Raw genomic sequence first — 27,079 nt, forward strand, 5'->3', positions numbered from 1 at the left:
AAGCTGAGTTTGCATGGAAGAAGGCAACCATCTGTTTTTCCTTAAATTTAAGGCCAGCCTTATTATTCGGTTAAGTAAAACAACTGCTTTGCTTAAGGAAAGAACAGAAGATGGGGTAAGATGGCAACTGAGGGGGTCCCTGGTGGTCTCTGAGCTTGGTTGCTTTTTTTCAGATGTTTCATTACCTAAAGTAGATAATGAAACATCTGCAAGAAAACAATCAAACTCAAAGAACCCCAAGGGCCCCTCACTTCAATCCTGAGCTACAAATATTTTCCTTTATTGGTAAGATGGTAACTGCCCAGCAATTGTCCTGAGCTCTGTACGCTGGGTTGTTCCCTGCTACGATAGTTGCAATAAACCACAACTCTTTGCATTCAGACATTATGGAACCTCTGTTTTGTTATTTGCATGCTTTTGTAAATGAAAAGATGTAACATCAACATTTCACTCAGTTTACTGATGTATTGTAAGCATCCACCTATTAAAACATCCATTGTTTAATATTTCTACAAAGTCACTCAAAGTACAAAAAAATCGGAGTTATGATCATGATGCTGGCAAAAATAAGACAATGACAGAAAATAAGTACATATCTCAGGAAAGTTAGAAAATACATGTTGGATTGTTGAATTCTCCAAATTAATGGTTTGGGGTTGCAAATGTTTTATTGCCATACTAAATATTGGTTGATTAATGACTGTAATGAAGAATATTTATCTCAGAAGATAAAGGACCAATAAGCTATTGGCTGAGAAGGGTTAGAAATAACTTTTACTCATATCAGCTGTGTGCATATTTTTATCTTTGTTGGTTTAGAACTGCAACCAAACAAGACAGACACAGACTTCAATGGGTAGTTAGAACTGCAGAAAAAAACAATTGCTGCCAGTCTACCTTCCATTGAGGACCTGTATACTGCATGAGCAAGAAAGAGGTCTGTGAAAATATCTACAGACCCGTCACATCCTGGACATAAACTATGTCAACTTCTTCCCTCAAGATGATGCCACAGGGCATTGCACACCAGAACGACTAGACATAAGGACAGTTTTTTTCCCCAATGCCATCACTCTGCTTAACAACTAATTCCTACAATTCTCTTTATGTCAGCATAAGAATAATAGAATTGGAAGGGGCCTTGGAAGTCTACTAGTCCAACCCCCTGCTCAAGCAGAAGACCCCATATGCCAGACAAATGGCTGTCCAATCTCTTTGTAGGACATTATTTTAATATTCCTGTGCATATTGAGTTGCATCCCTATTTGAGTCAACCTTGAACCAGTGAGAATCGAACTACTGGTAGTCATCAGAATTAGCCTGCAATGCTTCATTCTAACCATTGCACCACCACGATTCTACAAAGATGAGGAGATCAAACTATTTTCCAAAACACCAAAAGGCAGGACAAAAAAACAATGGATGGAAACTAACCAAGGAGAGAACCAACCTAGGAGAAATTTCCTAGGGATAAGAGCCATTAACCAATGGAATAGATTGTCTTCAGAGATTGTGGCTGCTCCATCACTGAAGGCTTTCAAAGAGAGACTGGACAACCATTTGTTTGAAATAGTACAGGGTCTCCAGCCTGAATAGGGGATTGGACTAGAAGACCTCCAAGGTCCCTTCCAACTCTATTTTTCTATGGTCTATTGTATGTTTTATGTTCAAAACTATTGTCCATTATCTGTTACTACATCTACTTTTCCAAAACCCAAGAGACAGATTTTTTGCTATTTTAAGCAACATTGGGATAATTCTTCTGAAACCAGGATTTCTGAACACTTCAGAGAAGCTTATCCATATGTTACTTTTACAGCTGCACCGTTTCCCTAATGTACAAGTTGCAATTAGCTTTCAACTCATTTTGAAGGTATAAAACCATTCCACAAATGTTTATCGTAGTGGCTTTTAAGTAAATGCAGATTCAGGATATCTGATTGATCTCTGCCAACACTGGTTGAACAAAACACCACGTCTTGGGATTGGTAAACTGCTTAAAAGGAAATTAGAAGCTTACAGTACTCTTTATGGTGCACAGAATAAGAAAAGAGAAGGACGCTATTTGACCCAGATTTAAACATGCTTTTTTATCAAGGTTTCTGAAGAAAAAAGAACTGGCACAATTAAGAGTGGACCGCATATTGCTGTATTAGAGACACAGAATATACAAATACTAATTCCTTCACCTCTTTCTTTTAGCTAAGTTATTTAAAAAATGTCTACTTTCCTGTGGTCTACTAAGGACTCCTAAACCATCAATGAAGCATCTTTCCTTGATCCCACAAATTAAGATGAGTTTGAGATCAATAATTAATTCTGCTTTCTGTATGTAACTCAGGTCATGAAACCAATCATCCATGGATTTGAAGCATCTGAAGTTCAGAAAGTGATTAAAAACATAATCACCTACATCAGGGGTCTTCAAACTTGGCCCTTTTATGACTTGTGGACTTCAACTCCCAGAATTCCTCAGTCAGCGTGCCTGGCTGAGGAATTCTGGGAGTTGAAGTCCACAAGTCATAAAAGGGCCAGGTTTGAAGACCCCTGAACTAGGTGTTTCACAATATTGTAACATGAAGCCATTCCTTTTTCAGATTGTAATGCTTTATATTCCACGTTTGTATGAACACCTTCATTACATTTCTGAAAGCTGCCCAGAAAAGCTAAGAAAATAGGGGGCATATAAAATATTCCTGCCTGGAATACAAGGTTGCAATTATAAATAGTCCAAGATTTATGACCATAACAGATCCTGCCCATCATGGTTGCAATTTGTGACCCTAGTAAAATGAGTTGGACACACGACTAAGCCCGATTTTTTGACCATGTTTGCAGTGGCCGTTAAGTGAATCACTAGAGTCGTCAAGCAAATCCACACTCACTAAGTGAATAAGCAAAGCAATGGTTTACTGCTGGAACAGGTTTGCAAAAAAAAAACCAGAAGTAAATGCCAATTTTGGGCAAAAAATGTCATAAAGTGCAGTAATGTGACAGCAGGATGCTGCAAAAGAACATAAATGCATCCGGTTTTGGTCACCATACAATAAAAGAGAGGTCGAGACTCTAGAAAGAGTGCAGAGAAGAGCAGCAAAGATGATTAGGCGCCAGGAGGCTAAAACATAGGAAGAATGGTTACAAAAACTGGGTGTGGCTAGTCTACTGTAGTGAAGAGAAGGACCAGGGGTGACATGATAGCAGTCTTCCAATATTTGAGGGGCTGCCCCAGAGAAGAGGGGGGGTCAAACTATTCTCCAAAGCACGTAAGACAGGACAAGAAGCAATGATTCAAGGAGAGATTTAATTAGAACTAAAGAGAAATTTCCTGACAGTTAAAACAACTAATCCGTGGAACAACCTGACTCCAGAAGCTCTGAATGCTCCAACACTGGAAGTTTTTAAGAAGAGATTGGACAGGCATTTGTCTGACATGGTAGAGCACTTCCTGCCTGAGCTGGGGGTTGGACTAGAAGACCTCCAAGGTCCCTTCCGACTTTGCTATTCTATTATTCTCTTTTGTCATGCTGCTTTCTTTCATTCCTGCCCATTTTTAGCTTACAGACTTGTTCAAGAAACAACTTTGAAATGCTTTACCTGGTCTCCAGCGGTATGTTACTGTTCAGAACCCAACTGTTATGAAGATGCACAGAGTCCTGGGTGTTCGGGGGCGACGGGGCGGCTGGATTCGGCTGGCTGCGGGTGGTGAGCGATCTGGCCTGGAGGGAGTTGGCTGCCGAAGGAGGCTTTCGGCTGCAGGTGCACGCGTGGGGGGGCGGCGGCGGAGGTGGCAGGGGTCTGAAGGTAAACTGGTTGCGTGGGCTCCCTGGCATTTCTAAAATCGAAGAGAAAGCAAACAAAACAAGAGGCCAAATTATTATTTTCCAGCAACGGATGGAAACCAATCAAGGAGAGAAGCAACCTAGAACTGAGGAAAAAAATTTTTCCTGACCGTTAGAACAATTAACCAGTGGAACTCCTTGCCTCCAGAAGTTGTGGCTGCTCCACCACTGGAGGTTTCTAAGAAGAGATTGGACAGCCATTTGTCTGGAATAGTATAGGGTTTCCTGCCTGAGCAGGAGGTTGGACTAGATGACCTCCAAGATCCCTTCCAAGTCTGTTATTTTAAGCAACAAAAATAGAGTGCCTTGGTCCCACAGGATTATAACATTGCCTAGAAATTTAAGTCAATGTATCAAAGGTGTCACATTTTTTTTTGCATCCTGACTTTATTATTTTTTTTACAAATAATATAAGGGGACAAATATATCTAACATACCTTTCTCCTATTTTCCCCACAACAACAGTCCTGTGAGGAGGGTTTGGGCTGAGAGAGAGGAACTGGCCCAAGGTCACCCAGCTGGCTTACATGGCTAAAGCAGGACTAGAACTCACAATCTCCCGGTTTCTAGCCTGGTGCCTTAACCACCAGACCAAACTGGCTCTCAAAGAGTTGTTGAAATGCTCACAAAATGCATGCCTACGAAAGACCGTTCTTCTTGCATGGATCAAATTAAATCAGCATATTACAGCACTAAGGGAAGAACCAAGAAAATATCTAGCATAGTGTAACTAGTCCTTAATTTACAATCATAATTTAGCCTGGAATTATGGTGGTAAATCATGGAGATTGTTAAGTGGATGACCACGTCTGATTTTATGAACTTTTCTGTGGTGGTAGTTACGCTAACGTTACGTTTCCCACAACAGGTGTGTTTTTGCTAGAATCTTGAAGTAACTTCCAGAAACTGGCAAAAGGCAAAACTGGCAAAACTCTTGCACAGTTCTTTAGTTTTTCAACAACAGAAAAATAGTAAGTATATTAAGATCTAAAAATGATTAAGAACAGATACCATAAAACAAAACAGAATACAAATGGTCTTGTAAGAAGTTCTAAACTGAATGATAGGTGTGGCGTGTTTTGTATAACGGCAACACAAAACTGGGTGACTTGGAAGAGATTTTTGAGTCCCACTTTGAAAGAAGTAACCCTTAATCAAAATCCTGCTCCCTACCCAGAAATTTCTTCAGCATCAAATTAATGAAGGTCTGTCTAGAGTCCCTGTACACGGAGTAACATAGTAGCATATGGGTGTCTAGGCTCTTGGCTTGCCTGGGCGGCAATGAGATAAAATATGTGATATAGTTAAAGTATTTGAACCACGTGGTGTTAAATGTTTACGATCTTCTGAGCCCGCATTACTAGTTTTCCAGGGCTGCATGAGGCCTGCAAGTCAAGGTTGGACACATCTGGTTTCTATTGAGCCATGACTCATGGAGATAACCATAGATACTTAGGAGTTCCATTAAAAAGGACCAAAAAGATCTGCTGGGAACAATGCATCTTGCTTGGATCTGAATTTACAGCATACCACAGGAATCAACATAACAATCAAGTGAATGATGAAGTTTGTAGAAGGTTTTCTGGTATTGTTTATCCTTTGGAATAAAGTCAGAACTATTATTATTATTATTATTATTATTATTATTATTATTATTATTATCATCATCATCATCATCATCATCATCATCATCATCATCATCATCACCATCATCATCTTCTTCTTCATCATCATCATTATTATCACCATATGGTGTTCTTTCAGTAGCCAGGAGACTACAATGCTATTGCACAGTAGTAGTCTGGGCTGCCAAGGTACCAGCCCTGTTATAGGACACGCTTGCGCGCTTCCCAAGGTATACCACAGGAGTGTGAACTGGCTTCACACCAGAGAGAAAGGTGAGGGGCTCTTCTTGCATCATCATTCAAGGCCCCCTCCCTTCCTGGAGTTGTCTTGCAAATAGGTGCCAAACCCAGGAAGGTTCAGAGCTGACAGGTATCTGACTGCCCACACAGAACACCAGCTCATCTCCTCACTGAAGTGGTACCTATCTACTTGCATAGAACACACTTTCAAACTGTTAGGTGGACAGAAGCTGAGGCAAGTGACAGGATCTCACCCTGCCATGCAGTGCTAGGACTTGAACCTCTGGAGCTGAGAGTCCAGCGTCATTAAGACCCTGAGCCACTGCGCCTCAGCAGATCTGTCACAACCCTGAGAGTATACTACTACTCGGTCAACCCAACACTTCCTTCACCACCAACACTGAATTTAATTTGGGAGGAAATCAAACTGTGAAAGAAACATTCATATTGCAAACATTGACATCTTTAAAATTAAGATAGAAGAGGAGAAAGTGTTTAGTTCTAGCAAACTCTCTTCCTCTTAAGAAACTTTTTCAGGAATGAATCCATTGTTGAATGAATGAACTGTTTTACTGATGTGCAGTCTCTTTCTCGCTCTGAAAATGAAAGGAAAGAGAAGGGAGAGAGAGAGAGAGAGAGAGAGAGAGAGAAAATGAGAGAATCAGCGACCAAGAGAATGGGGAAAAGAGGAAGTGGTTATCAGAGATGGAAATCTTTTTCATGCTAAATTAATTTGGAAGATGTTCTTTGAGAAGCTGTTAATATTAATGCATAATAATAAGCAGTATAATCGGAGCCTGGTAGATTAGATTAACTGGCAGCATTAGTATGATTCTTTCCCCAGTTATCGGAAAAGAAAAATTAAAACCTCCTTTTTAGGACACAAACATGAAAACTAAAGATAAGAGGCAGAAAGATTTGGCCATCACTAGGCACAAGTGCCCAATTTCCCTCACTTTATTGAGTCTTCTCAACATACATTTTGACCGATAAAAAGCTGAAGAACTAGGTCATGACAAGGATGCCTCACAGGAATGCGAGACTCTGCCCACATGGGTGCCTAATCCCCGTGGTTTTCTCGGGAACATCTGCAGTCTCCTACCGCTCATTGCATTGGATGAAAAAGAACACGGTTCAGAAATTAGTTCAAAGCATTTGAGGTCCTGGGTGAAATTCTTCTAACTGCAGTGCAGGATTTTGCAACAATTGAAGCCTCCCTTACAGCCCCCACCCCCCTCCAAATTAAAGATTTAACTACTTATTTATCTTTTTATTGTATTTATCAACTTTATTGGCTAACCCTATTTGTTTAGAGTAGTACCATGGCAGTAACATAAAATATTTCACACTGCATTGCAGTAAAAAATCATCAAACGCAGGCCTTCCTCAACTTACAACAGTGCCGTTTAGTGACTGTTCAAAGTTACAACGGTGCTGGGAAAAAAAGACTTATGACCGTTTTTCACGCTTGTGACTGTTGTAGCTTCCCCATTGTCCCGTGATCAAGATTCAGACGCTTGGCAACTGACTCGTGTTTATGACGGTTGCAGTGTCCCAGGGATCATGTGATCCCCTCTGGCAACCTTCTGACAAGCAAAGCCAATGGGGAAGCCATATTCGCTTAACTGTATCACTAATCTGTCAATGGCAGTGATTCGTTTAACAGCTGTGGCAATAAAGAGGAGTCCTTGGTGCTCTCTGAGATGGCTTGTTTTCTTGCAGATGTTTCATTACGCTAACACTGATGATGTTACCCAGTTGGGTAATGAAACGTCTGCCAGAAAACCACTAAGCTCAGAGAGCACCAAGGAACCCTCGTTTCAACCCTGAGCTACAAATATTCTCCTTCAGTGGCAATAAAGCTTGTAAAATGTGGCAAAATTCACTTAACTTTCTCACTTAGCAACAGAAATTTTGGGCTCAATTATGGTCGTAAGTTGAGGTTCACCTGTATTTCAGTCTGGATCATACCAATTATATCCAACAGCATAAACAGGACACCGTGGCTCTCTAACACAACTCACCCACCTCCATTTATACATACATACACACACACACACACACACACACACACACACACACACTGAAAAAGAGTCCTTTTGTCAACAAATAAGTCTTTTGCACTTGCCTTGCTATTGGTTAACTGGAAACCTATTTGTAAGCTTGGCTAAAGCTAAAATGGAAGCATTTCCATAGCACATTTGAAGAAATTACGAATTACTGTATCTTCTCCACCCCCCAAACGTGAAAATAATCAAACTGTTCCATCATTTTTTTGACAGCACTCTAGTACCATATTGTTTGCTGTTGAAATTGCACATTTAAAGTAATGCATTAAAAAGTGATGAACCTTAGACATTTTGTATTTAACACGCAGGGCTCCACAAGACACGCTCATTTATTCCTTTTAAAGAGCTCCTTTTTTATTTGCAAACTATTAGGCATGCCCAAAGCTTCAGTAGGAAAGTGATTTCAATCTAATTACTTCTCCAGATTGAATCCCTCAACTGCCAACTGGTTTCATTGCAAAGTGGGGGCTTTGGAATGGATTAGAAGTTCCAGGCCCGCATATGCTTTCTAATAACTCTTCCAATCAAACCAGTTGGATAGCTCAAGTGGATTCTAATCGACTTCATCGAATTGCAAATATGAACTGGGTTTTGGATTCAGCCATAGTCAAAAAAATATGAATTGATCTGGTTTACTAAGAGTAGAAATTCCCTTCTCCTCCCTCCTTTTACCTCCTTCTCCACCTTCTTCCTTCTCCTTCTCATTTCCCTCCCATCCTCCTTCTTCTCTTTCTCCTTCTCCTCCTCCCTCCTTCTCTCCTCCCCTTCCCCCTCTTCCCTTCTTCTACAGGGTCTTCCATATTTTCAGCCCTCATTTCCATATATTTCATGGTAAAAAGGTAAAGGTAAAGGTTCCCCCGCACACGCGTGCTAGTCGTTTCCAACTCTAGGGGCCGGTGCTCATCTCCGTTTCAAAGCCGAAGAGCCAGCGCTTGTCCGAGGACGTCTCCGTGGTCATGTGGCCGGCATGACTGGACGCCAAAGGCGCACGGAACGCTGTTACTTTCCCACCGTAGTGGTCCCTATTTTTCTACTTGCATTTTTACGTGCTTTCGAACTGCCAGGTTGGCAGAAGCTGGGATGAGTAACAGGCGCTCACTCTGCTATGCGGGCTCATATTTAATGCACGTTATCAAGATTGCTAAGAGCAGTATGCATAAAAATCAACAACAAAAACAGTAGGAAGAGGGTACTGAGTAGAAGAGGAACTGCACCAGGAAGGGAAGAAAAAAGAAGGAAAAAAGGAAGAGAAAGGGATAAAACTGGGAGGAGGATTGGGGAGAGAAAGTACCAGACCAATAAGAGGGATTAAAAAAAAAGATGAATGAGGCAAGGAAACCCCTCCCTCACCAACCGAGGCTCTTTTTCAAAGATATCTGTGGCTTTTCAGAAGCCATGTTTGCAATCATTTGTGCCTCTTAACCACTTCCTTATTTCTGACAGTTTCTTCAATTCTTAACAGGGAATGTCCTCAGGTGAAGAAATATAAGTTGGGCCTCTCCGTTTAAGGTAATTTTTTGGGTTGGGGAGACTTTTTCTTCCAGAACTATTATGCTATTATTTCTTTTTCCAGGTAGGTACTGCTCAAAGTGTGGAGGGACGCGGTGGCTCAGTGGGTTAGGACGCTGAGCTTGTCGATCAGAAGATCGGCAGTTTGGTGGGTCGAATCCCGAGTGCCGTGTAACAGAGTGAGCGCCTGTTACTCGTCCCAGCTTCTGCCAACCTAGCAGTTCGAAGGCACGTAAAAATGCAAGTAGAAAAATAGGGACCACTCCGGTGAGAAGGTAACAGCGTTCCGTGCGCCTTTGGCGTCTAGTCATGCCGGCCACATGACCATGGAGATGTCCTCGGACAAGCGCTGGCTCTTCGGCTTTGACTAGCACGCATGTGCGGGGGAACCTTTACCTTTACCTTTTACTGCTCAAAGCATTTCAGGAAGTGAGTTTGTTCTGCTAGTTTTAATTTATTGCGCTGTCTTCTTTGCCAGACAGAAGGCTACTAGCACATGACTTTGCTTCAGATCATTTAGGTCTTACTCATTGCTACTTTTCCCCCACAAACAGACATAATGTCTAATGTATCCATGTTTCCTTTAAAACCCGGCATTCTAAGTTACCTTACTTTTCAGATTTCTACCATTAATGTTATGACTAATGTATTAATATAGGCTCACCAGTCCATTGTGGTCACAGAACCTCATGATCCATTTGAAGATCTTTCACCTATCTTCACTATTTCATTCCCATTTTGAGGCCAAGATGGGAGAGTGGTGGACAGTTAGAGTCAAAGTATGGAGAAAATCCATTCTTATAAACGACAGGATTGAGAATTGGGCTTGGAGTGGTCATGGATACATTTAGAATAAGGAACTGTCAGCATGTAAGTGATACACAGTTCTTGAGGTCATCATAGTGATACCACTGCAGTCTTGACTCTCTCTGGAGGTTGACACAGGCTGACACAGAATTATAGAAGAAAAAGCGGCCGCTTGCTCACTGTTTATGCTGCTTAAACTCTGAATTAACTATGGATCTTAACAACACTCCACCTGAAATAACAGATGTTTGAGCTCTACTAGATAGCCAGGAGGAAGCTGTGTCAGGAGGAAGTATTGCCCAGTTTTACCTGGAACATCAGTTGTCGCCCACCTGGAACAGGAAGCCTTGGACACATGGTGTCTCATGCCATGACTACTGCAATGCAATCTACATGGGGCTTTCCTAAAGACTACCAAGAAGTTACAATTAGTGCGAAATGCAAGGACTTATTTTTTGATGAGTGAGAATATCTGTGCTGTGAATCTGGCATTAGTGTACAGGTGGTTTATGAGCATTAGATTTAAACTATCACATCCTATATGACTTGATTTTTTGGTACCTTCAGGGGAGCTTCTTCCAAACAGAATCAACCCATCCAATCCAGGATAAATTATTAATTTTCAAGTGTTACATCTCATCTTATTATATACATACGAATCTTCCCTGTTCTGGCTTCCCGTGGCTTTTCTTCTCCAGCATTACCTGGTCTTACTCTTGAGAAAATTATAGTTAAGTCTTCGGCAGAGAACTTGGAACTTAAATCTCTAAACCAGGGGTCTTCAAACTCAGCCCTTTTCTTACTTATGGACTTCAACTCCCAGAAGCTCTATTTTCCCTACTCTCCTACTACTCTGATTCATCCGTGCCTAATCTCATATATTATCAAGAAATTATTTTGGGATAGAAATACAGAGATACAGATTCATAACATTTTAACAGATAGTCACTTCACCTCTTTTTCCAAGCATGCCCACTCTCACCTTTATTATGACATCAAAGCAACATTCCAGAATTTCAAACAAAAAATGTTGGGCATTAAATACATGAAATTCTCCATAGAATTAATCCAATAACAACAGCTAAGCATATAAACACCCTAATTAAAAAAGATCTGAAACAATCTTCAAAAGAGTAAAATTTTATAGATTGGGTGTGAGTGAGATAAAAGAGAAGAGGAAATAGGTTTGCTAAAACAAGATTAATTTACAAACAGTAGTTATAATTAAAGACAAATTCTTTCTAGGGGTAATTTGATATAAAACATTGTGGCTAATGAAACACTAACCATTTTCAGGAAGGAGGAATTTAATGTGTTTTAAAGGGACATTAGATTTCTCACTATTACATTAATACATTGTTCCAAATCAGAGTTTAATATTCATTGTAAAGGTTTAATAAAATATTATGGAATTTTGGAGCTTAAGTAGCTTTTAAAACTGTTTAGTGCTGCTATAAGGTTTGCAAATTCTGCAGGAAATAAGCACGGCTATACTTAAAATTGTATTAGGACCTGTAACATATGTTTCAATGCTCAGTATCAGTTTAATGCTCTTATTTATTTCTCCTCAAAGCCTGATTTTTAGACAGCAAGTTTTGGGGTTTATTTCACCAACTTGTCTCAATCAATATAATTGCTATTTTTCTGTTCACACTTGGTTCTAGTTTTTAAACACAGCCAAAATTTCATGAAACTTCACACAAGTAGCTCAAAATCTCCCGAGATCTAGCAGGCTGGTGGAATTGCAGTGTTGTTGTTTTATTTTAATTCCATTTATATCCCGCCCTTCTCCGAAGACTCAGGGCGGCTTACAAGCTTACAAGTGTTCATATCTTTGTGTCTATAGGTACAGATCATTTTTATTTCATGTTTGGATGTCATCCAAGATGCAACAAGTATTCTTCCCAACCCTGTACCTCATTCCCTGGGCACTCTGTTGACTTGGAACTGCATTTAAATTTCTTGCAATATCTAGAGTACTTAGACAAGTTCTATTATTTTGTTTGCCAGAATTCCCAAGAGCAAACAGCAGTTGTAAAATACTACAGAGATTTTTAGATGACTGCCTATCAAGAGATGGGACGCGGTGGCTCAGTGGGTTAGGACGCTGAGCTTGTCGATCAGAAGGTCAGCAGTTTGGCGGGTTGAATCCCGAGTGCCACGTAACAGAGTGAGCACCTGTTACTTGTCCCAGCTTCTGCCAACCTAGCAGTTCGAAAGCATGTAAAAATGCAAGTAGAAAAATAGGGACCACTCTGGTGGGAAGGTAACAGCGTTTTGTGCGCCTTTGGCGTCTAGTCATGCCGGCCACATGACCACGGAGACGTCCTCGGACAAGCGCTGGCTCTTCGGCTTTGAAATGGAGATGAGCACCGGCCCCTAGAGTCGGAAACGACTAGCACGCATGTGTGGGGGAACCTTTACCTTTACCTTTATCAAGAGATGCAACTTGTCTTTTTCTTGTGAGAGACCTTTCTCTGATCAAGGAACACGCATAGGAAATAAAAAACGAAAAAGATGTTGAGACTTTGGAAAAAATGCAGAGAAGAACAACTAAACTGATTAAGGGCCTGGAGACTAAAACATAGGAAGAATGGTTGCAGGATTTGGATATGGCTTATCTAGAGAAAAGAAGGACCGGGATGACATGATGGTTGTGTTCCAATATTTAAGGGGCTGCCACAAAGACAAGGGAGTCAAGCTATTCTCCAAAGCATCAGAAGGCAAGACAAAAACAAAACAAAACAGCAATGGATGGAAACTAATCAAGGAGAGAAGCAACCTGGAATTAAGGAGACACTTCCTGACAGTGAAAACAATCAGTGGAATGGCTTGCTTTCAGAAATTGTGGGTGCTTCATCACTGGAGGTTTTTAAGAAGACACTAGATAGCCACTTGTTTCAAATTGTATAGGATCTCCTGCTTGAGCAGGGGCTTGGACTAGAAGATCTCCAAGGTGCCTTCCAGCTCTTTTCTGATAGATCAGGGGTCTTCAAACTTGGCCCTTTTATGACTTGTGAACTTCGACTCCCAGAATTCATCAGCCAGGCATGCTGGCTGAGGAATTCTGGGACTTGAAGTCCACAAGTCATAAAAGGGCCAAGTTTGAAGACCCCTGTGATAGATTGACTGATGTGCATATTGAAGGATATAGTATATACATCTCTACCCCAGGCTGATTTTCCAATGACTGTGTTATGCTAAAAGGGTACCTTGGGAATCACTTGAAAATACCTGGAAAGATCATCTAGGTAAGATGACTGGTCAATTTGAGCCAAATCCCATCCCCTTTAGAAAGCCCTTTTTTGATGAAGTTAATTTGCCTTCAAGTATAATCTTGTTGGGAAGTCCCAGAAAATCACGTTGTAAGTAAAATATCCCTCAAGCAAACTCAATCCTCGAATGGACACATCTATGTCAAGTTGTGCTTTCTTTGTTTGTTTGTAATTGCCCACTTCAAGATTTATGTTGGTATGAATTTATATGAGATTTAAATTATATCAAAAGTAATCATCTAAGATTGAGAAATATCTTGCTGACCAGTTGCTTAAGTGTAGCCAAAGATTACGGTTTCTTATCAGGTTGAAATTATGATGCTGGATACATCTTAATAAATAAATTCTGCAGCTTTACTTATCTTCAGATAGACTGTGAGTATCCCAGATGACCCTTTTCTCAAAGAGACAAAAGGAGAATTTAAAAGAAACTCTTAGCTCTGGATGAACATTTCACAGCAACTGCCTGTGAAATATATTGCAGAGGAGGTTGTCTACTTTACAAGACTGGAGGCATAGACACCAAACTGTAACAACAGAACACATTCTTACTGCAGTGAATCTGGGTACAGCACAGAAACCTATCAGGATAATTGTATGATACGTTTGCTTGCCAGTTACTACAAGATTGTTGAATTACATACATAGGTGTTGACTTATAAGTTTTTGGTGGATATGTATGTATGTATGTATGTATGCATGCATGCCTTGGTGGAGCAGTGGTAGAGCAGTGGGCTAATGCCTCCTTAAGTAACACCAGCTGCCTGCAATTAGTGCAGGTTCGCATCCCACCAGGCTCAAGGTTGACTCAGCCTTCCATCCTTCCCAGGTAGGTAAAATGAGGACCCAGATTGTTGGGGGCAATTAAGCTGACTTTGTAATAATGCTGCTTAGGGGGTGTGTGAAAGCCCTAATAAGCAGGCATATACATAGAATGAAGGCTACTGCTAAGCTTGTAAGCTGCCCTGAGTCTTCGGAGAAGGGCGGGATATAAATGGAATTAAAATAAAATAAATAAATAAATAAAAAATGTATTTCATTCCTTTGGATTATTGATATGGTTGCCCATTTCTGAGTGGTATACAAGAATTAAACACACACACCAGCACATATAACCCTGGGCACCCATACATGTATGACTTGCAATGGGACCATCTCACCATCCCATCAAAAACTAACAGTCTTGAAGCAGTTTCCTATTAGTGATACAAACTGAGAAACAAATTAATAAATCTTAAAAAAATACAATAAAATGTTCAGATGTTTCTTTTATTAAATATCAAATGCAAACTGGGATAACAAAGGCATAAACAAGATGTCCAGGGATTTTTTTTAAAAAAAATAATTAGCCAAGAAAATATTTATAGTGAACATGAATCTATTAAAATAATTCCCGAGGTAGTGTAATTATTATTTATTTCTACAATTGTTTCACCAGGAAGCTTTAGAATTCTATAGAGATTTCATGTTTATGTATTGTGATGTTTGCATTGACTATTAAAAAGCAATTTGGCTGACATTTTAGGTCTTTTGTTGCTAGTGTTAATTGGATTGTTCATCAAGCATCAACTCTCCTGTTGACTGCAAAAACTACAGCCCAACATCAGTTTACAGTAATGTCTCTTTAATTATTTCGTCCTGTCAGAAAGCCAACTTCATTGGGATAAATATACGCTTGATTTCATTTCAAGATCAGCATGTAGATAACTGAAGACTAAATCAAATCCAGATTATTCCCTTTGGCAGATATCCACCACTCCCCAACCTGTTATCCCCAGATGCGTTATGACTACAACTTCCAGAATTCATTAGGGTAGAACTGTCATGTTAAGGCCTGCAGGGGAGTTGTATCACCTTTTAGCTACAAGACTTTTGACAAGATGGATTCTCAAGCTTATTAGAATTCTTCACTTTGAGAAAATATTTAAGAATTGTAACTACATGTGTTTTATCAACCTGCTTGAAACTTTAGTACTTAACACATGACTCTCATGGCTACATTTGGTCCCTGAACAACTTGGTAAACAGTATCCAAAAATCTCCAGGTGTGGCTACCCAATTGTCATTTTTTTAAAAAAAAAAATCTGACGTATGGAATTATTAAATTCATGGCTGGAGAGTAATCGTACTAATTAAACTTCAATTTAATTGAAATGGCATGAAATTTCAATTTTGTCTTCAGCTGGGAAACGTGCTGCCCCGATATAAGGATGAAAAGACCTGTAGAGATACTGGCAGGATACCTTGTCTTCATCCCAGTAACCTTTTACTATAATGAGTGAAACCTGGACCACTGTAGAGGATCAGAATACAGGAGCTATGCCTTTGATACAAGCCTTTGTAATCCTCAAATTGGACTACTATGTAATAGAAGGACACTCACTGGAGAAGAGCCTCATGCTGGGAAAGGTGGAGGGCAAGAGAAGAAGGGGACGACAGAGAATGAGGTGGCTGGATGGAGTCACTGAAGCAGTAGGCGTGAGCCTAAATCGACTCCAGAAGATGGTAGAGGACAGGAAGGCCTGGAGGAACGTTGTCCATGGGGTCGCAATGGGTCGGACACGACTTTGCAGCTAACAACAGCAATGAATGACCTTGTATGTACAGATGAACAATAAAAATGCCTCCTTTTGGGTGATCATTTCTTGGTAAGAAGAGATCCTTAGTGTTCCTATACTGTATACACTAAAAAGCAGAGACATCACCCTGCCAACAAAAGTGCGTATAGTCAAGGCTATGGTCTTCCCAGTTGCAATGTATGGCAGTGAAAGTTGGACCATAAGAAAGGCTGAGCGCCAAAGTATTGAGGCCTTTGACCTATGGTGCTGGAGAAGACTCCTGCGAGTCCCTTGGACTGCAAGGCGATCAAACCGGTCAGTCCTAGAGATCAACCCTGACTGCTCTTTAGAAGGCCAGATCCTGAAGCTAAAACTCAAATACTTTGGCCACCTAATGAGAAGGAAGGACTCACTGGAGAAGAGCCTAATGCTGGGAAAGATGGAGGGCAAGAGAAGAAGGGGACGACAGAGAATCAGGTGGCTGGATGGAGTCACTGAAGCAGGAGGCGTGAGCTTAAATGCACTCCAGAAAATGGTAGAGGACAGGAAAGCCTGGAGGAACATTGTCCATGGGGTCGCGATGGGTCGGACACGACTTCACAGCTAACAACAACAAATAATAGAAGGACAATATAGTAACTTCTTGTACCTTGGGCTATTTTTTAATGATATTTAGAATCTGAAACTACAGAATTGAATGTAATTACACCATCTATTAGGCAGGACCAAGGAGAAAGAGAGTAGGAGCTCCTTTGCATGGAGAAATGCCAAAACCCCCGTATCATTTATGAAATGCTATAAAACATTCTCTAGCTTTATTTTTTTGCATTATGATGGAAATGCGTTTTTAATTTATTTTATGATTGCTGACTGCCCAGAGTCACTTTTGAGAAGGCAGGCATGAATGAAGAATGAAAACCTTATTTCAATTCAAGTGTCAATGCAGAAGGGAAAAATGTTCTTAGCACTTCTACTTCACTTTTTCGGAAATCTAATTTAAATCTGTCAATATATATGGCATCCTTTAATTACCTTTTCCCAACTTTTCAGCAACAGCCCTGGGAGTGTGACACAACAATGTAACTTTCATGCTTGATCTGTAGGCTACGAAAGAACAAATAGAGCTGATTTAGTCCTACTAAACCAAATATCTTGTTTGAGAAAGAGCAGTTTCTTCAACCAAGTAAATTCCCATGTGCTATGGGAACAGAATGTCTCTATTCATGATAAATCATTTCCTTTACGTCAAGAGAACAGTAGCAGAAAAACAGAATAAAAGAGTTGAAAGGAGATCCTAAACCATTCCAGACAAGTGGCTGTCCAGTCTCTTCTTAAAGGCCTCCAGCGTTGGAGCACCCACAACTTCTGAAGGAAAGCCTTTCCACTGGTTAATTGTTCTCACTGTCAGGAATTTTCTCCTTAATTCTAGATTGGTTTTCTCCTTGGTGAGTTTCAATCCATTGTTTCTTGTCTTCTGGAGCTTTGAAAATTAGGTTGACTCCCTCATGTTTCTAGGAGCCTTTCAAATATTGGAACACTGTTATCGTGTCTCTCCTATTCCTTCATTTCACTAGATGAGACTAGCCTAATTCCTGCAACTGTTCTTCATGTGTTTTAGCCTCCAGCCCCTTAATCATCTTTGTTGTCTTTTCTGCACCCTTTCTAGAGACTGTACATCTTTTTTATAATATGGTGACCAAAGCACCATGCAAAAATGATGTGGAGACTCTAGAAAGAGTACAGACAACAGCAACAAAGATGATCAGGGGACTGGAGGCTAAAACACATAAGGAACGGTTGCTGGAATTGGGGATGTCTAGTTTAATGAAGAGAAGGACAAGGGGGGACATGATAGCAGGGTTCCAATATCTCAGGGGCTGCCCCAAAGAAGAGGGAGTCAAGCTATTCTCAAAAGTGCCCGAAGGCAGGACAAAAGCAACGGATGGAAACTAATCAAGAAGAGAAGCAACCTGGAACTAAAGAGAAATTTCCTGAGTTAGAACAATTAACCAGTGGAAAAACCTGCCTCCAAAAGCTGTGAATGCTCCAACACTGGAGGTTTTTAAGAAGAGACTGGACAACCATTGGTCTGAAATGGGCAGGGGGTTGGACTAGAGGACTTCCAAGGTCCCTTCCAACATCATCATCATCATCATCATCATCATCATCATCATCATCATCATCATCATTATTATTATTATTATTATTATTATTATTATTATTATATCATCATCATCATCATCATCATTATCATTATATAACTTTTATTCATTAAACATGAAAGTCAGTCAACTGAAGACTCAAATTGACTGGCGCTAATGACTGCCAGCATCTTAGGTATCAACCAGGTATCTCCTTAAAATGTAAGATGATGATGATAACGATGATTGTTGTTGTTTTGTTATTATTGTTGTTGTTGTTATATTATTATTATCATCATCATTATTATTATTATTATTATTATTATTATTATTATTATTATTATTATTATTATTATTATCAGAATTCTAAGTGTACACTAGCCTGTTCTAGTTGTTGCTTTTCACATACTTCGGCTGCTGGTCTCTTACATCTGATGAACTTGATTTACTTTATGAATTATTTTTGAGAAACATGGTGTTTCCAGAATAGAACATGAAAGTGTCTTGAAGGAACTAAGTAAATGAAAATTGATAAAACATCTAGATGAAGGCTTCCCTAGTGTTGTTCATCAAGAAATCAATTTTAATGACTTTCAACCCCCCTCTATAAACCACAACTGAGATGTTCTCTTTTTCTCCTCTCTGATGCTACATTCCAGTCACTCAGAACTGTTCAGCGGGGAAGGGTGTTGCTTTGTTTTACAGAATATTTTTTTAAAAAAAATAGATCACCATCATCAGTGAAATGAAAGAGACAAACATGCATTGCCTTGGCTATCATTGTTTCCTGTTCCTCTTAGGAGAAATAGTTTATTATTGTTTTCTTTTTTTCCTATTTACCTTTCTTATTTCATGCTTTGAACTGAAAAACATGAAATAAGTTAGAGCTAATCTACAAGAAACCCACAGCTAATGTACAAGAGCCCATTCATAGCTAAGCTACAAGAAACCCATTTTTAAAAAAGTTTGAATTCTCCTCAACATCAACATCATAACCAGTTGGACCTAGCGTTTGAGGCACCAGGCTAAAAACCAGATTATGAGCTCAAGATTAGCCTTAGCCACGAAAGCCATCTGGGTGACTTTGCACCAGTCCCTTTCTCTCTCAGTTCAATTCACCTGACAGGGTGGTTGTTGTGTGGAAAATAGGAGGAAGGTGTGTTGGATATGTCTGGTGTGTTGGATATGTCTGGTGTGTTGGACATGTCTGCCACCTTGAGGAAGGTGCTTTGGATATGTCTGCCACCTTGAGTTATTTGTAAATGTAATAAAGATTGGATGTTAAATAAATATCTGCAACCCATTTTGTATCATAAGCTCAGCCAGCAGGGCCCTCAGTTATCACAACAATTCTGTTTTTACAAAACTAGCCACCTTCTAGATGTGAAGGCTTCTCTCCCAGAATTTCCTAACCAGCACGACCGTTGCTGGTTGTTCGAGAGTTGAAGGCTACAGTTCTGGAGGACACCCAGGTTGGGGAACAATGCAATCCATCAAGTCCAAGTATGTATGTGTGACGCAAAAATGAATTGTCAATACCTTGGACAGTGTACAGTGAGCAGTAAAGGTTGATGAGTCTTCTGAGAAAGAAGCATGGAAACCTTCATCAATCTATCTGCTTTTCTGCCAGGCAAGTCAAATCTCATCAAATCACTTTATTTTGGCCTGGGACCAGAACTATACTTTCCTTTCTGTCAGAAGAAGGATAAGAATAAAAAAGCAGGGAAATGCCAAACAAAGAGAAGGTGCATTCTTCAGCGTGATCCTGGAATGGAGTGACAAAATATTCCATTCCTGAAGAATATTTTCTTGCCTTTGGAACTTGGATAAGCCATCAATGCATGTTAGTGGCAAAACGATTGTGGTTCATTTGCTATGAAAATATATTTTTATATTAGAGAATAGAAATAGTATTGGGGCACTTGAAAGATCAAGATGTATTACTGAGAATGTTCTGTGGGGTCCTTGGTGTTCTCTGAGTTTGGTTGTTTTCTTGCAGACGTTTCATTACCCAACTAGTTAACATCATCAGTGCTAGAAGGGAATGTGGCTTGCAGAGAGGAGGAGGAGGAGGAGGAGAACTGTGGGGTCCTTGGTGCTGTCTGAGGTTGGTTGTTTTCTTGCAGACATTTCATTACCCAACTAGATAACATCATCAGGGGTTTGCTCCCTTTTTATGTATTAGTGGCTTGCTCAGTCAGTGTTGTTGTTTAATTGTTTGTCTGAGTTATCACTTTCTGAGTTACCAACTCAGTAAACAATAGCCTAATCAAGGAACCCCCAAGAGCACTCCCACCATCCCTGAAAAAGCAAGCCAACTGTCAATAAACAGAGAGAAACCCTACTTTCTCCTAGCACTGATGATGTTATCTAGTTGGGTAATGAAACGTCTGCAAGAAAACCATGAAGTGCAGAGAGCATCAAAGATCCCACAGTTCAACCCTGAGCTAAAAATATTATCTTCTGTGAGTATGTTCTATTCCCCATTTCTTTAGATGCAAGCTAAACTCTAAGTCAGGGGTCTTCAAACTTGGCCCTTTTATGACTTGTGGACTTCAACTCCCAGAACCTCTGGTCTAGGTTATGAAAGCTAATTCTAGTTATGAAAGTCTAAGACAGACATGTCAAACTCGCGACATCATGTGACATCGCACAATGTATCGGGAGAGTTTTGCCATTGCCGGCAATGGGGTGGGCACGGCTTCTGAATGAAACATCTGGCCCGCGGGCTGGCAATTTGACACCCCTGGTCGAAGAGAACATGAAATTCTATGACAATATCCTAATATATTCGATATGTTTGTTAAGGTGTTGTTAAGCTGATATTTTTCTGTTATATGTTTATTCTTTTTTTTAAATCCCATTTATATCCCGCCCTTCTCCGAAGACTCAGGGTGGCTTACAATTTAAAGCACAAATTAATGTGCTTAGCAGTAGCCCTCATTCTATGTATATGCCTGCTTATTAGGGCTTTCGCCCCCCCCAAGCGGCATTATTACAAAGTCAGCTTATTGCCCCCAACAATCTGGGTCCTCATTTTACCTACCTCAGAAGGATGGAAGGCTGAGTCAACCTTGAGCCTGGTGGGACTCAAACCTGCACTAATTGCAGGCAGCTGGTGTTACTTAAGGAGGCATTAGCCGACTGCTCCACCAAGGCTATTCTATTATAAATATATTCTATCTTCTATAAATATATTCTATTTCTATTCTATTTTGGACTGCTCCACCAGTAATGATTTCTGGATATTGTTTCATTTGTGTGTGTAGATACTATGCAGGTTCAACTTTCTTTTTTTAACAATAGCTTATAGATACCTTAGAAATATCAGTAAGAAATGTTCATATTGTATGGTAAATATACCTATGGCCATACAAACATGCCCCTCCCCCTTTTTGGCCATATAGCATTCAGAATCTTATTCAGAGCACAAATAAAGTTTATCAGACATGAATCATAGAAGCTTTGAATATCCTATATGAAACTCTAGCTATATTTCTTATCGAACGCGACACTATTCAATCATAGTGCTCTCTGGAAATTTACTCTTTGAGGTACATAAATACATTCCAGCCCTCAAAGGAAATAACTTTATCTGGAAACATTTCAGACTCAAATCAGAAAGAGGAAAATGCAACATTTCAACCACCAGATTTGTAGCAAAGAGCTCTCTGCCCCAACATTCACGGAAAGCTATTTTCAAAAATTTGGAATCAACACCGACCAAGAGATACCACAAATAAACAAGGCCAAAGTTTGAGAAAAATGTCATGAATGAAAGGCGGGGAAAAGACATTTGACACAGTGAGAGTTGTTGTTCTTGCAATGGATCTCATGGGGAAAAAAAAGATAAGCTGACAGTAGTTGTTTTATTATTTATTTTCATTTCAAGGTTGTCTGATTCCACAACAATTTTGGGCAGCTTAGACATGAACAAAAATTAAAAGAAATGTAAAAGAAAACAACACAGAGAAAAGAATGCAGCTGACCGGAAGGGTGAACTAAAACACACAAATGTACACAGGGGCTTACCCTGGCCTAGCCCAGATCTTTAACAATTTGTGCAAAGCTGAAAGGATGGGATGACAGCCAAGAAAATAGGAGGACTCCATGAATAACTCGTGATCACTGGGAATATTATTCACTTGTCTCTGATGGAGGTAGATGGGAATAGGAGAAACAACGGTGTAATTCAAGGATCTTGTGAACAGGGGAAATTGGGTGTTCCAAGCCTTTGACTGGCTATCCTCTCAGGGTTCCTACATGTCCTAAAAATTAATTGATTTTGACACATGTCAAAGATAAAAAGCCACCAACCGTCAATTGTCAGTCCCTAAATGTTATTGAATATCTGTCATGGGTGATCAGATACTAAACACAATTAAATGTCAGCTGTCATATAGAATCAAGTAACCCTCCAGGACTTAGCGTTAAATCTACTGGTTAAGTGTTAAAAGTAAAAGTTTGCAGCACATATTTAACCATTTAAAGAATAACAGTAACATTTGTTACTGGGGGCTGAAATCCTCTGGAGAAAAATAGATAGATAGATAGATAGATAGATAGATAGATAGATAGATAGATAGATAGATAGATAGATAGGTAGGTAGGTAGGTAGGTAGGTAGGTAGACAGACAGACAGACAGACAGACAATGGATGGATAGATGGATATAGAGATATATAGACATATACGCATACATACTGCACACACAGAGAGTGAGAGATACATTGTCCTCTCTCTCTCTCTCTCTCCACACACACACACACACACACAGGCACACACATACACACACACACACACACACACACACACACACACAGAGAGAGAGAGAGAGAGAGAGAGAGAGAGAGAGAGAGAGAGAGAGAGAGAGAGAGAGAGAGTATCTCTCTCTCTCCACACACAGTATATATATATGTATATATATCTCACAGTGAAGATGTAATAATAGCATGCCACTTTTTTCTAACCATAAGCAATGGCCATCTGCTAAAGCTTCCTCTGCTAAAGCTTCCTCACAGAAAGAACTGATATCTGTCAGCCTTGAAAAGATTTTTTTTTTGCAAAAATCAGTGCCTGTCTGGGGAAATGCATAAAAATTCAAAAACAGGATTTACCGCATTAAACAATTCTTGCACTTAACATCCTACTATTTCCTTAAGGAGTAGCAATATTCCCAAGAAATAGATTGAGCTGAAAGCATGTTCCACTTTCTTTCATGGGTCAGGGAAGAGTTTAGTCTGGATATCCTGAGCCAAGTATTCTTGTTAGCTCTGGGGGGGGGGGGGCGGGGGCACCTTGTGTTAATATATGTTTGGGCCAGCTGCAAAGAAAGGAAGAATGCATGCTTGTGCACTGAAGGTTGTCTTGTCCACTGAATGGAAAATAAAGAGGAGTTTTGAATTTCCCAATTAAAAGAGGTTGTTTATAGGAAGAAGAGAACCAAGATATGTAATTTGGAAGAACGGAGATTATTATGCCTATAAATGCTGCAAAGAAGATCAGAAATTGCTTCTTTATATAGTTTTTGTGAGGAGGGGAGGGGAGGGGAGGGGAGGGGAGGGGAGAGGAGAGGAGAGGAGAGAAGAGAAGAGAAGAGAAGAGAAGAGAAGAGAAGAGAAGAGAAGAGAAGAGAAGAGAAGAGAAGAGAAGTTGAGTTTCAGGAAAATATTATTATTATTATTATTATTATTATTATTATTATTATTATTATTATTATTATTATTATTATTATTATTATTATTATTATTATTATTATTATTAAAATTTATATACCGCCCTATTCCCGTAGGACTCAGGGCAGTTTACAGGGAAAATTAAAATACATAGCATACAAAATTAAAATCAGTTAAAACTATTAATTAAATTACAGTCCCTGAAGTTAAACTAAAACCCAATTAAATTAAATTAAATTAAAACCCCTCAGTCTGGGCCAAACAGCTCGAAGAACCAGGTTTTCATGTCCCGGCGAAATGAGCGAAGGTTGGGGGCAGTCCTGCATATACGAATCCCTGTCCAACATGCATTAGACCAAATGGAATGCCATTTGGATATATGAAGTACTGAGCCATACTAGGTTTCTGCCCACTCGGTTTGGGGCATCAGTAATCTCCTAGACATCACAGGATGCCAATGCTCATCAGGCCCAGTTTTGCACGACCAGCAGTCAAAGCTAGTGGGTGTGGACATTACAGCATTATCTAGATCAGCATTTCTTGCCCATGGCAATCTTAAGATGTGTGAACTTCAACTCCCAGAATTCCTCAGCTGGCTGAATTTTAGAAGAACTAACACTTCTCCCCGTCCCTCCCACCCCAAGCAGTTTCCACTAGTTTCCTTAGTTAGTCCAAGCTCCTAGTTTGGAGGCTTTCCTAGATGTGGCTGGAGATATCGGATTTAAATAAGACGGGGGGGGGAAGAGAGAGAGAAAGAGGGGGAGAGAAGAAGACAGAGAGAGAGAGAGAGAGAGAGAGAGAGAGAGAAGAGAGGGAGAGAGAAAGAGGAGGAGAAAGAGAGAACATACACAGAAAGAAAATAAGGGAGGGGGAGAGAGATCAGAGAGAGAGGAAGGAGAAAGAGAATGGGAATAATGTTTCTATCACGGATTAAAAATGCCCTATTTTGGCAGAAGGTTTTGGAGACTATTCCTTTCTTTTAATGGCTTTAAAAAGCCCTCCTATACGGCTTCTCTCACAGGCTTTGTGTTTTTCCAGCTTCCAAATGTAAAGAAGCTCTGCCACATTTTTAAGCAAGAGAAAACAATGGAGCACAATTCATCGGATAACATCTGAAAACCACATTATAAAACTTGAACTTAAACTACAGATAAAACCTCCCTACAGAGGAGAAACTCCACTTCCACTTTATTTTCATTGATATGCAAAGTTTCCTGGCCCATCTCCGTCTCTTCATTATTACCATGAACCAAGACATCTCTTATGCTCATTCACACACACACACACACACACACACAAAAAAAACACCCTCAAACCTGGCTCTCTCGTTCAGAGATGACAGGATAATACCTCCAATTATAAGCCATTAAAAACATGAAGTGAAATACGTAGGTGAATTTTTTTTGTCTCCCACGTCACACAACTGTACTGTTTTTTCTTAGATGATAATGGCAAAATGCGTAGACCTCAGACTTATCACAGCAATGTGGAACGATATCCTGGCTCAAATATAAAGGAATTCATTGAATTCCCCACTCGATATGCGGTTATTCCTCAACTTATAACAGTTCATTGAGTGACGGTTCAAAGTTACGAGACTGAAAAAAGTGACTTATGACAATTTGTCACGCTTGCAACCATTGCCGCATCCCCATGGTCACATGATCAAAATTCGGATGCTTGGCAACTGACTCGTACTTATGATGACTGCAGTGGCAATTTTAAAACTTCTGGACTTCAACTCCCAGAATTCCACAGTGGCTTATCCTCCTAATCAATAGATGTGGTACCTGACATATGAAATATATACACATATTACTTGTAAGAGTTAGTGGTAGATTTCCACATTTTAAAATGGATGGGGAAAACATGACTTTAGGTAATAGAAGTTTAGGAAACAAAAGATTAATTCAAGTTGTTTCAGCCTACTGCATAGCCCATATTGTTATCTTCTAACAAACCATTAGGGGACGCGGTGGCTCAGTGGGTTAGGACGCTGAGCTTGTCGATCAGAAGGTTGGCAGTTTGGCGGGTCGAATCCCGAGTGCCACGTAACAGAGTGAGCGCCTGTTACTCGTCCCAGCTTCTGCCAACCTAGCAGTTCGAAAGCACGTAAAAATGCAAGTAGAAAAACAGGGACCACTACGGTGGGAAGGTAACAGCGCTCTGTGCGCCTTTGGCGTCTAGTCATGCCAGCCACATGACCACGGAGACGTCCTCGGACAAGCGCTGGCTCTTCGGCTTTGAAACGGAGATGAGCACCAGTCCCTAGAGTTGGAAACGACTAGCACGCATGTGCGGGGGAACCTTTACCTTTTTAACAAACCATTCCACCAAGTTGCTCCATTATAAACACTTACACATTTCCAAGGTACAGTATGTACGTTTTCCTTTTATTGTTTAAAGAATAAAATATTGAAGTCACTATGTATAATGAAAGATGCAAACAGCATGAATTTTTAAAACTATTTTCCTTAGCACCTTAATTGTGGCTTGCACAGTGTGGCTCAACCAGTGGGTGATTTAAATCATTTAAATTCACTTTTTTTTGGTTGGGTATAATTAAAGGGAGAGAAAACAAAGATGTATGTAAAGTCAACTTTAAAGAGCAATTCTTTGCCTTTATACTATAGCACTACAGATATCAGAAGCTGGGATTAAAAGTAGGGACCTGGGGATTTTTGATATACTTCCTATTATAGTAAAGCACGTTTTCTGTTTCCCCCCCTCTCTCTCCAGATTAAAACAACAGGAAAAAATGGTGAGCATTTATATTTATGATATTTTGAAACCTACAGAGGCTTTGATGACAATTCAACTCAACTCACCCTTTTCTATGCATTGCTGTATTAATCTCTTTGATCCAAGTTTCTCAAATGTAAATTCTTCAGTGTAAGCTTTGTTTAAACAAGTACATCTGTTTGTATGCAACTTGCAGCAGCGTACTTTTTTTTCCACACCACTTCTGCAGATTTGTGATCAGAGTAAGTTGAAGATTAGGCGTAACTGATACTAATGTGGTTGCTGTGAAACTCGTATTTAGCGGAAGCCCATCTTTACTCCTGGCACGATTTTTCTACAGTTCTAAGAGAAAGGGTTGTATCTCCATAATAACTTTGCAGGTGGAATATCCTAAGAAACGCAATGCTAATGACACTAAAATCATAAGTCTCTTCAACATGTCACAGATAAAAGTAGGAGCGGTGCATGAAAGAGAGAAACAGCTGTTTCCTACCCACCAAACCACTGGGCTCCAAATATTTCAAATTTTCTGAACAGACATTTGTCCTAAAACAAAATATTAACGGTTGAAAAATTATTTCACCAGATGCAATCGGTGAA

General features: G+C 39.9%; 1 protein-coding gene across 1 annotated transcript in view; it reads right to left on the reverse strand.

Annotated features, from left to right (window-relative positions):
- Positions 1 to 27,079, reverse strand: part of TENM1 (teneurin transmembrane protein 1) — a gene marked incomplete at its 5' end in the record, with an annotated part of 251,934 nt that overhangs the window by 156,028 nt on the left and 68,827 nt on the right. Inside the window, one exon of the mRNA XM_083372198.1 lies at positions 3,595 to 3,832. Within this exon, the coding sequence (XP_083228324.1) occupies positions 3,595 to 3,832 (238 nt within the window). The remainder of the gene's footprint in view (positions 1 to 3,594; positions 3,833 to 27,079) is intronic.

This window comes from Vipera ursinii (genome assembly GCF_947247035.1).
Source record: "Vipera ursinii genome assembly, chromosome: 12".
Classification (NCBI taxonomy): domain Eukaryota; kingdom Metazoa; phylum Chordata; class Lepidosauria; order Squamata; family Viperidae; genus Vipera; species Vipera ursinii.